Below are 12,455 nucleotides of genomic sequence, written 5' to 3'. Positions count from 1 at the left end.
AGAAAATGAGACTCTGCCTATGCTTTGGGAAAGCCCCTAAAGAATAAGGTGTCTAAAACAGTGCCTGCCGATATAATTATATCAAAATACCCAGAATAAATGATTCCTCAAGGCTAAATAAGTGTTAATATCAATCGATTTAGCCCAAAAAATGTCTACAGTCTAAATAAGCCCTTGTGAAGCCCTTATTTACAAACGTAATAAACATGGCTTACCGGATCCCATAGGGAAAATGACAGCTTCCAGCATTACATCGTCTTGTTAGAATGTGTCATACCTCAAGCAGCAAAGGACTGCAAACTGTTCCCCCAACTGAAGTTAATGCTCTCAACAGTCCTGTGTGGAACAGCCATGGATTTTAGTTACGGTTGCTAAAATCATTTTCCTCATACAAACAGAATTCTTCATCTCTTTTCTGTTTCTGAGTAAATAGTACGTACCAGCACTATTTGAAAATAACAAACTCTTGATTGAATAATGAAAAACTACAGTTAAACACTAAAAAACTCTAAGCCATCTCCGTGGAGATGTTGCCTGTACAACGGCAAAGAGAATGACTGGGGTAGGCGGAGCCTAGGAGGGATCATGTGACCAGCTTTGCTGGGCTCTTTGCCATTTCCTGTTGGGGAAGAGAATATCCCACAAGTAAGGATGACGCCGTGGACCGGACACACCTATGTTGGAGAAACTACAGTTAAACACTAAAAAACTCTAAGCCATCTCCGTGGAGATGTTGCCTGTACAACGGCAAAGAGAATGACTGGGGTAGGCGGAGCCTAGGAGGGATCATGTGACCAGCTTTGCTGGGCTCTTTGCCATTTCCTGTTGGGGAAGAGAATATCCCACAAGTAAGGATGACGCCGTGGACCGGACACACCTATGTTGGAGAAATAAATGCTGTAAACTTTTAAACGCTTGAGCAAACAGCTACAAAATTAGTTTTTTATTGCTGCATATATTACAAAATGTTGTTCTCACCAACAGGAAGTAATGATCTTCTGGCTCAGCTCTCAGGTACTTGAAGATAACCTGCTCCATAAATCTTTCCATTAGATCCCAATCTTCTACAATCCCATGTCGAATTGGCCACTGCAACAGAGAAGAATTTATTTTTGTTAAACGGTTATAAAAGAAACCAACTGACATACTCTTGGTGTGGAGTTTTCCTCAAGTTACATTATGAAGTGAATAGTATAGAATATGATTGTTCTGAAATACTTCACATAAACACATCAGCTGGTATTTTGGACATTAAAAAAAGACAAACCAAAAAAACTACCAAATAAATAGCCACAAACTAGACTGACGCATTTTAAAAGAATAAAAGAATAATGGCTTCTATACAACATGACACCTATACAGTCTCATAGTCATAAAAAAAAAAAAAACAGGATTTGTTAAAATACAAATAAAAGCACTGAGAGCATTACTAGCAAAACGCTGTAGAAAAGTTCTTACAAAACAAATTTGATCACAAGTGAAAATGTTTATTTGCTCTAAAATTCTAAATAACAGAAAACAAAAATACTCAAACCTTCACGACTAAAAAAAAAAAAAAAAAAAGTGATGAAATGGGGCTGCTTTTACCCATTTAAAATCATTCATTTTTATGGGGATCCAGTCTATAACCATTGCTGCTATTTCAAATATTTAAATAGTAGATAGGGTTGAAAAAAGACCGAAGACCATCAAGTTCAGCCTATACAAATCTAAAATACTTACAAAAAGCTCCAGTTAAGCTTAAAACGACAAAAAAATATTAATTGCGCTAAGTTCTGATAAAATATTTAAAAGAAAAGTAGCATAAATATTATAATATGCATACTCCCAGTATACTTTGAAAATTGTATGTTTATTATTATTAAATTCAGTACAGAAAATGACAGTTTAGTTCTGTGATAGTATTAGAGCAAATCTCTGGTGTTATCTCTGGTATTATCACAATTCCTAGTATCCTTATATACATATCTCACAGTACCTTTTGGTTTTTGTCAATATTTAATAAGATGACTTGTGATTTATTATTTATAATATATAATGGTATGTGGTTCTGATGAGAAATCCAAGATCTTTGTTGTTGGTAATAGGAATAAAGCCTTTGACTCCAAGAAATTGACTGGATATGCCTTAAAAATTGCAAAGGTGGAGGCGTGATGCCGGGTCTGTGCCGCCTTAGTTCAGCTAGGTGTTTCCCAAACCTTGACTCAGGTGCAGTTACATAGAAAGGAAGAAGAGAAAAGGCGCACAAGGCAAGACTCAAGTTAATAGATTTTATTACAATTGACAGCACATGCAAGTATTATTGCCCTTACTAGAAAAGAGAATTAAAATTGCATTCAAATGGAGCGTTGGGTTCTTACAGCTCCCCGTCACACACAGTAGGCTCAGTTGGACTGCCTTTTAACAGCTTGCAGAAGAAAACCGTCAGGCAGATGGTTCCGGATCCTCTGCCAGGTAATCTGTGGCTTTGTGGGGACAAGATGCTTCTGAACCGCCAATTCCCCCGGTCTGTATAAGATCACAGTGCCATCTTCCTCCTCTTTATTTCTTGCTCTAGCAATTTTCAGGACACAGGGCTCATGATGGATTGTTCCAGGAGGTCTTCTTTGCAACCTAAGAGATTAAGGGAAAGGGCAGCTGCACCAGCATGGCATGGAGCTCCAGCAAGACGGATATCCTTAAAAAGCAACGTCCTTTGGAGGATTCAGTTTTTTTCCTTGCATCTGGCAATTACCGGTAAATGCCGCATTGAGCAAATCCCTTCCAGCTGTGTGTTCTGTATTATTTGCTGCACGTCCTTAAGCCCAGATTACAAGAAGTCTTCCCTCTGTCTTGCTGGAGCTCCATGCCATGCTGGTGCAGCTGCACTTTCCCTTAATCTCCTAGGATGCAAAGAAGACCAAGGAACAATCCATCATGAGCCCTGTGTCCTGAAAATTGCTGGAGCAAGAAATAGAGGAGGAAGATGGCACTGTAATCTTATACAGACCGTGGGAAACGCGTTAGGCTCCAGCATTTGGAGGTATTGGCGGTTCAGAAGCATCTTGTCCCCACAAAGCCACAGATTACCTGGCAGAGGATCCGGAAACATCTGCCAGACTGTTTTCTGCTGCAAGCTGTTAAAAGGCAGTTCAACTGAGTCTACTGTGTGTGACGGGGAGCTGTAAGAACCCAACGCTCCATTTGAATGCAATTTTAATTCTCTTTTCTAGTAAGTGCAATAATACTTGCGTGTGCCGTCAATTGTAATAAAATCTATTCACTTGAGTCTTGCCTTGTGCGCCTTTTCTCTTCTTCCTTTCCAGTTAAGCTTAAATAACCCCACTAAAACGGTGACCCATTTAATACCAACAATCATATCCATGAATTTTGTTTATATACAGAAATGTATCCAGACTATTTTGAAATGTATCTAGGGTATTGGCATTCACTTCCTCCTTTGGTAATGAGTTCCACAATTTTATTGCTCTTACAGTGAAAAAACGTTTACGTTGCAGGAGATTAAATCTCCTTTCCTCCAACCTTAAATTGTGACCTCTTGTGAGAAACAATTTTCTTGGAATAAACAGAGCTTCTGCCATCTCTGTATATGGGCCTTGAATATATTTATATAAAGTAATCATGTCACCTCTCAAGCGCATTTTTGCTAAAGAAAACAGACCCAGTTTCGCTAGCCTCTCCTCATAGGTTAAATTCTCCAATCTTCTTATTAGCTTTGTGGCCCTTCTCTGAACTTTTTCTAGTTCTACAATATCTTTTTTTACGATCAGTCCCCAGAACTGCACTCTATACTCAAGGTGAGGTCTTACCAGGGCTTTATATAGTGACAGAATTATGCTTTCCTCCCTTGAATCAATGCCTCTTAATACATGCTAGTATCTTATTAGCCTTTGAAGCAGCTGCCCTCCTCTGTTTGGCTAAGTCTTGTCCCATTTAAAAAAAAACAGAATTTATGTTTACCTGATAAATTTCTTTCTCCTACGGTGTGTCCGGTCCACGGCTTCATCCTTACTTGTGGGATATTCTCATTCCCTACAGGAAATGGCAAAGAGAGCACACAGCAAAGCGGTCCATATAGCCCCCCCTCTGGCTCCGCCCCCCAGTCATTTGACCGACGGTTAGGAGAAAAAGGAGAAACCATAAGGTGCCGTGGTGACTGTAGTGTACAAAAAATAAAAATTTTAAACCTGACTAAAAGCCAGGGCGGGCCGTGGACCGGACACACCGTAGGAGAAAGAAATTTATCAGGTAAACATAAATTCTGTTTTCTCCTAAATTGGTGTGTCCGGTCCACGGCTTCATCCTTACTTGTGGGAACCAATACCAAAGCTTTAGGACACTGATGAAGGGAGGGAACAAGTAAGGTAACCTAAACGGAAGGCACCACTGCTTGCAAAACCTTTCTCCCAAAAATAGCCTCCGAAGAAGCATAAGTATCGAATTTGTAAAATTTGGTAAATGTATGCAGAGAAGACCAAGTCGCTGCCTTACAGATCTGTTCAACAGAAGCCTCATTCTTGAAGGCCCATGTGGAAGCCACAGCCCTAGTAGAGTGAGCTGTAATTCGTTCAGGAGGCTGCCGTCCGGCAGTCTCATAAGCTAATCGGATGATGCTTTTTAGCCAAAAGGAAAGAGGTAGCAGTAGCTTTCTGACCTCTCCTCTTACCAGAATAGACGACAAACAATGATGATGTCTGTCTGAAATCCTTTGTTGCTTCTAAATAGAATTTTAATGCACAAACCACATCTAGGTTATGTAACAAACGTGCCTTCTTCAAAACGGGATTCGGACACAGAGAAGGAACAACTATTTCCTGGTTAATATTCCTGTTGGAGACCACCTTTGGAAGAAAACCAGGCTTGGTACGTAAAACTACCTTATCTGTATGAAAAGCCAGATAGGGTGAAGTACACTGCAAAGCAGACAATTCAGAAACTCTTCTAGCAGAAGAAACAGCAACCAAAAACAGAACTTTCCAAGATAGTAACTTAATATCTATGGAATGTAAAGGTTCAAACGGAACCCCTTGAAGAAATGAAAAAACTAAATTCAGACTCCATGGAGGAGTCACAGGTCTGTAGACAGGCTTAATTCTGACCAATGCCTGTATGAACGCCTGAACATCTGGCACAGCTGCCAGACGTCTGTGTAACAAGACAGACAGAGCAGATATCTGTCCCTTTAAAGAACTGGCTGACAGACCTTTCTCCAGACCTTCTTGGAGAAAGGAAAGAATCCTTGCAATTCTAATTTTACTCCATGAGTAACCCTTGAACTCGCACCAATAGAGATATTTCTGCCATATCTTGTGGTAAATTCTCCTAGTTACAGGCTTTCTAGCCTGAACCAGAGTATCTATAACAGATTCCGAAAACCCACGCTTAGATAGAATCAAGCGTTCAATCTCCAAGCAGTCAGCTGCAGAGAAACTAGGTTTGGATGTTCGAATGGACCTTGCACTAGAAGGTCCTGTCTCAAATGGTAGCTTCCATGGTGGAGCCGATGACATATTCACCAGGTCTGCATACCAAGTCCTGCGTGGCCAGCTATTAGAATCACGGAAGCCTTCTCCTGTTTGATCCTGGCTACTAGCCTGGGGAGTAGAGGAAACAGTGGAAAGACATAAGCTAGATTGAATGACCAAGGCGCCACTAATGCATCTACCAATGTCGCCTTGGGATCCCTGGTCCTGGACCCGTAGCGTGGAACCTTGGAGTTCTGCCGAGACGCCATCAGATCCAGATCTGGAATGCCCCATAGTTGAGTTAACTGGGCAAAGACCTCCGGGTGAAGTTCCCACTCCCCAGGATGGAAAGTCTGATGACTCAGATAATCCGCCTCCCAGTTGTCTACTCCTGGGATGTGAATTGCAGATAGATGGCAGGAGTGATCCTCCGCCCATTTGATGATCTTGGATGCTTCTCTCATCGCCAGGGAACTCTTCGTTCCTCCCTGATGATTGATGTACGCTACAGTCGTCATGTTGTCCGACTGAAATCTTATGAATTTGGCCTTCGCTAGTTGAGGCCAAGCCAGGAGCGTATTAAATATCGCTCTTAATTCCAAAATGCTTATCAGAAGAGATTCTTCCCGAGACCATAGACCCTGAGCTTTCAGGGATTCCCACACCGCGCCCCAGCCTAGGAGACTGGCGTCGGTCGTGACAATGATCCACTCTGGTCTGCGGAAACTCATTCCCTGCGACAGGTGATCCTGAGCCAACCACCAGAGAAGCGAGTCTCTGGTTTTCTGGTCCATTTGAATCTGGGGAGACAAGTCTGCATAATCCCCATTCCACTGTTTGAGCATGCACATTTGCAATGGTCTTAATTGAATTCGAGCAAAAGGAACCAAGTCCATTGCCGCAACCATTAGTCCTATCACCTCCATGCACTGAGCTATGGAGGGCTGAGGAATGGATTGAAGAACTCGACAAGCGTTCAGAAGCTTTAACTTCCTGACCTCTGTCAGAAAGATCTTCATTTCTACGGAGTCTATTATTGTTCCCAGAAAGGGAACCCTTGTGGACGGGGACAGAGAACTTTTTTCTATGTTCACCTTCCACCCGTGAGACCTGAGAAAGGCTAAAACAATGTCTGTATGAGCCCTTGCTTTGGAAAGGGACGACGCTTGTATTAGAATATCGTCTAGGTAAGGTGCTACTGCAATGCCCCTCCGCCTTAGCACCGCTAGAAGGGACCCTAGCACCTTTGTGAAAATTCTGGGAGCAGTGGCTAAACCGAACGAAAGAGCCACAAACTGGTAATGCTTGTCCAGAAAGGCGAACCTCAGGAACTGATGGTGATCTTTGTGGATAGGAATATGCAGGTACGCATCCTTTAAGTCCACGGTAGTCATGTATTGAACCTCCTGGATCGGTAAAATTGTCCGAATGGTTTCCATTTTGAATGATGGAACTCTGAGGAATTTGTTTAGAATTTTTAAGTCCCGAATTGGCCTGAAAGTTCCTTTTTTTTTGGGAACTACAAACAGGTTTGAGTAAAAACCCAGTCCTTGTTCCGCTGTTGGAACTGGGTGTATCACTCCCATCTTTAATAGGTCTTCTACGCAAAGTAAGAATGCCTGTCTCTTTATCTGGTCTAAAGATAAGGGAGACATGTGGAACCTTCCACTTGGAGGAAGTTCCTTGAACTCTAGAAGATACCCCTGAGAAACGATTTATAGTGCCCAGGGGTCCGGAACATCTCTTGCCCAAGCCTGAGCAAAGAGAGAAAGTCTGCCCCCTACTAGATCCGGTCCCGGATCGGGGGCTACACCTTCATGCTGTCTTGGTAGCAGCAGCAGCAGGCTTTTTGGCCTGTTTTCCCTTGTTCCAGCCTTGCAATGGTTTCCATGCTGGTTTAGGCTGGGAAGTGTTACCCTCTTGTCTAGAGGCTGCGGAGTTAGAAGCCGGTCCGTCCCTGAAATTGCGAAAGGAACGAAAATTAGACTTATTTTTTGCTTTGAAAGGCCTATCCTATGGAAGGGCATGGCCCTTTCCCCCAGTGATGTCTGAAATAATCTCCTTCAATTCCGGCCCGAAAAGGGTCTTACCCTTGAAAGGAATATTAAGCAATTTTGTTTTGGACGACACATCCGCCGACCAAGATTTTAGCCAAAGCGCCCTGCGCGCCACTATTGCAAAACCTGAATTTTTCGCCGCTAATTTAGCCAATTGAAAAGCGGCATCCAAAATAAAGGAATTAGCCAACTTTAGTGCGTGAATTCTGTCCATGACCTCATCATATGGAGTCTCCTTTTGAAGCGAATTTTCTAGTTCATCGAACTAAAAAGACGCCGCCGTGGTGACAGGAATAATGCACGAAATTGGTTGAAGGAGGAAACCTTGCTGAACAAAAATCTTCTTAAGCAATCCTTCCAATTTTTTGTCCATAGGATCTTTGAAAGCGCAACTGTCCTCTATAGGAATAGTTGTGCGCTTAGCTAACGTTGAAACTGCCCCCTCTACCTTAGGGACCATTTGCCATGCATCCCTTCTGGGGTTGACAATGGGGAACATTTTCTTAAATATAGGAGGGGGAACAAAAGGTACACCTGGCTTCTCCCACTCCTTAGTCACTATGTCCGCCACCCTCTTGGGTATCGGAAACGCATCAGCGTGCACTGGGAGCTCTAAGAATTTGTCCATTTTGCATAACTTCTCTGGAATCACCAAAGTATCACAATCATCAAGTGTAGCTAGCACCTCCTTAAGCAGAGCGCGGAGATGTTCTAGCTTAAATTTAAACGCTACGATATCAGGTTCTGCCTGCTGAGAAATTTTTCCCGAGTCAGAAATTTCTCCCTCGGACAGACCCTCCCTCATTGCCAACTCAGATTGATGTGAGGGCATAACAGATAAATTATCCTCTGCACCTACTTGCTCATCCTCTGTATTTAAAACTGAGCAATCACGCTTTCTAGGAAATGCTGGCAGTTTGGATAAAAGAGCTGCTAGAGAATTATCCATTACTGCTGTTAATTGTTGCATAGTAACAAGCATTGGTGCGCTAGATGTACTAGGTATCGACACAGAAGGAGAGGATGATGAACTATCCCCACTACCTTCATTTAAAGAATCATCTTGGGCAACATTATTAAATGTGACAGTACTGTCCTTTTTGGACGCCATGGCACAATTCGCACATACATTTAATGGGGGAACCACCTTGGCCTCCATACACACAGAACATAGGCTATCTGAAGGTACAGACATGTTAAACAGACTTAGGCAGGTTTTTTAATGCAGTAAAAACAATTTTAAACAAAACCGTTACTGTCTCTTTAAATAATAAAAAGGGCACACTTTATTTCTGAATGATAGAAAAGACTCAAAGAAATATCCGATCTTTATGAAATTTATACCCCAGTGTCTTGATGCTTTGAAAGTATTGCACACCAATTTTCAAGCCACTTAACCCCTAAATATCCAAACCGGAGCAAAAATAACAATTAACCGGTTAAAACACACTACAGTCCCTGCCACAGTCTTTACTGCGGCGTTTACCTTCCTTAGGGGTTATTCACCACAGTAATAAGCCTCTCTGAAGTCCTTTTCTAAGCCTCTGGACCTTCCACGTGAAGCTGCATGAACTGCCTAGTGAAAAGTAACTGCGCAACTGAGGCGCGAAAATGAGGCCTCCTCCCTCTGCATTCCAGAGTGAAGGGGCCTTTCTGACAAGATTAGGTGTCTAAACGGCTGCCAGGCGAAAATAAAGTTCCCCAAAAGTGTTTCAAAGTTTGCAAAACACTCCAAATGTCACCTAAACGTGATAAAACCCAAGCGACTTAGCCCATAATAGTGTCAACCAGCATAGAGCCCAAGTTATAAGCCTTAATTCTGTTACTGAGTCTAAGAAAATGGCTTACCTATCCCACAAGGGAAAACTGACAGTCTTCTAGCATTACAAGGTCTTGTTAGAAAAGTGACTGATCATACCTGAAGCAGATAAGCCTACAAACTGTTCCCCCCAACTGAAGTTCTCTGGTTTCAACAGTCCTGCATGGGAACAGCAATGGATTTTAGTTACTGGTGCTAAAATCATACTCGTCTTTTAACAGAAATCTTCATCACTTTCTGTTGTAGAGTAAATAGTACAAACCGGCACTATTTTAAAATAACAAACTCTTGATAGAAGAAATAAAACTACAACTAACACCACATACTCTTTACCATCCCCGTGGAGATGCTACTTGTTCAGAGCGGCAAAGAGAATGACTGGGGGGCGGAGCCAGGGGGGGCTATATGGACAGCTTTGCTGTGTGCTCTCTTTGCCATTTCCTGTAGGGAATGAGAATATCCCACAAGTAAGGATGAAGCCGTGGACCGGACACACCAATGTAGGAGAAACATAATTTATGCTTACCTGATAAATTTATTTCTCGTGATGTATCGAGTCCACGGATTCATCCATACTTGTGGGATATTCTCCTTCCTCACAGGAAGTGGCAAAGAGAGCACCTACAGCAGAGCTGTCTATATAGCTCCTCCCTTAGCTCCACCCCCCAGTCATTCGACCGAAGGCTAGGAAGAAAAAGGAGAAACTATAGGGTGCAGAGGTGACTGAAGTTTGTTTTTTTTTTTTTTAAAATATACTACCTGTCTTAAACAGGGCGGGCCGTGGACTCGATACATCACAAGAGAAATAAATTTATCAGATAAGCATAAATTGTAAAATGTATCGAGTCCACGGATTCATCCATACTTGTGGGATACCAATACCAAAGCTTTAGTATTAGAAACAACCTTAGGAAGGAATCCAGGTATGGTACGCAAAACCACCTTATCTGCATGGAAAACAAGATAAGGTGAGTCACACTGCAAAACAGATAACTCAGAAACTCTTCGAGACGAAGAGATAGCTACTAAAAACAGAACTTTCCAAGATAGAAGATTAATATCTATGGAATGCATAGGTTCAAACGGAACCCCTTGAAGAACTTTAAGAACTAAGTTTAGGCTCCATGGTGGACCAACGGGTTTAAACACAGGCTTGATTCTGACTAAACGCCTGGGACATCTGCCAGATGTTTGTGTAAAAGAATAGACAAAGCAGATATCTGTCCTTTTAAGGAGCTAGCAGATAATCCCTTCTCCAATCCTTCTTGGAGAAAAGACAATATTCTAGGAATCCTAATCTTACTCCATGAGTAACCCTTGGATTCACACCAATAAAGATATTTGCGCCATATCTTATGATAGATTTTCCTGGTGTCAGGCTTTCTAGCTTGAATCAGGGTATCTATGACCGACTCTGAGAAACCACGCTTTGATAGAATCAAGCGTTCAATCTCCAAGCAGTCAGACGCAGAGAAATTAGATTTGGATGCTGGAACAGACCTTGGATTAGAAGGTCCTGCCTCATTGGCAGAGTCCACGGTGGAACAGATGACATGTCCCCTAGGTCTGCATACCAAGTCCTGCGTGGCCACGCAGGTGCTATCAGAATCACCGAAGCTCTCTCCTGCTTGATTCTGGCAACCAGACGTGGGAGGAGAGGAAACAGTGGAAATACATAGGCCAGATTGAAGGACCAGGGCACTGCTAGAGCATCTATCAGTACCGTCTGGGGATCCCGGGACCTGGACCCGTAACACGGAGGCTTGGCGTTCTGATGGGACGCCATCAGATCCAATTCTGGTGTGCAGATTAGCTGAGTTAGCTGGGCAAATACCTCCGGATGGAGCTCCCACTCCCCCGGATGAAAAGTCTGACGACTTAGGAAATCCGCCTCCCAGTTCTCTACCCCTGGGATATGGATTGCCAAGAGATGGCAAGAGTGATCCTCCGCCCATCGGATTATTTTGGTTACCTCCATCATCGCTAGAGAACTCTCTGTTCCTCCTTGATGATTGATATAAGCTACAGTCGTGATGTTGTTCGACTGAAATCTGATGAATTTGGCCGCAGCTAGCTGAGGCCACGCCTGAAGCGCATTGAATATCGCTCTCAGCTCTAAAATGTTTATCAGGAGGAGAGTTTCCTCCCGAGACCATAAGCCCTGTGATTTCAGGGAGTTCCAGACTGCACCCCAGCCTAGCAGGCTGGCATCTGTCGTTACTATGAGCCACTCTGGCCTGCAGAAACACATTCCTGAGACAGGTGGTCCTGAGACAACCACCAGAGAAGAGAATTTCTGGTCTCCTGGTCCAGATGTAGTTGAGGAGAAATCTGCATAATCCCCATTCCACTGTTTGAGCATGCATAGTTGCAGTGGTCTGAGGTGTAGGTGGGCAAAAGGAACTATGTCCATTGCCGCTACCATGAGTCCGATTACCTCCATGCACTGAGTCACTGATGGCCGAGGAATGGAATGAAGAGCTCGGCAAGTGGTTAAGAGTTTTGATTTTCTGACCTCCGTCAGAAATATTTCCATTTCTACCGAGTCTATCAGAGTCCCTAGGAAGGAAACTCTTGTGAGAGGGAAGAGAGAACTCTTTATTTTCACCTTCCACCCGTGAGATCTCAGAAAAGCCAACACGAAGTCCGTGTGAGACTTGGCTAGCTGGAAAGTCGACGCCTGAATTAAGATGTCGTCTAGATAAGGCGCCACTGCTATGACCCTCGGTCTTAGAACCGCCAAAAGGGACCCTAGCACCTTTGTGAAAATTCTGGGAGCCGTGGCCAACCCGAAGGGAAGGGCCACGAACTGGTAATGCCTGTCCAGAAAGGCGAATCGGAGGAATTGATGATGATATCTGTGAATAGGGATGTGTAGATAAGCATCCTTTAAGTCCACGGTAGTCATATATTGACCCTCCTGGATCAACGGAAGAATAGTCCTAATAGTCTCCATCTTGAATGATGGAACTTTGAGGAACTTGTTTAGAATTTTGAGATCCAAGATTGGTCTGAAAGTTCACTCTTTTTTGGGAACCACAAACAGGTTTGAGTAAAACCCTAGCCCTTTTGGAAACTGGGCGGATCACTCCCATGGTATGTAGGTCTTCTACA

At 43.1% G+C, this 12,455-nt stretch overlaps 1 protein-coding gene across 1 annotated transcript in view; it reads right to left on the bottom strand.

Moving 5' to 3' along the window:
• ACTR3 (actin related protein 3) overlaps positions 1-12,455 on the bottom strand; it is a 147,786-nt gene that overhangs the window by 95,408 nt on the left and 39,923 nt on the right. The window contains exon 4 of the mRNA XM_053712022.1: positions 979-1,091. Coding sequence (XP_053567997.1) covers positions 979-1,091 — 113 coding nt within the window. The remainder of the gene's footprint in view (positions 1-978; positions 1,092-12,455) is intronic.

This window comes from Bombina bombina, chromosome 1 (genome assembly GCF_027579735.1).
Source record: "Bombina bombina isolate aBomBom1 chromosome 1, aBomBom1.pri, whole genome shotgun sequence".
Taxonomy (NCBI): domain Eukaryota; kingdom Metazoa; phylum Chordata; class Amphibia; order Anura; family Bombinatoridae; genus Bombina; species Bombina bombina.
Note: the sequence above shows the minus strand (reverse complement) of the source record. Positions and strands in the feature narration are given on the sequence as shown.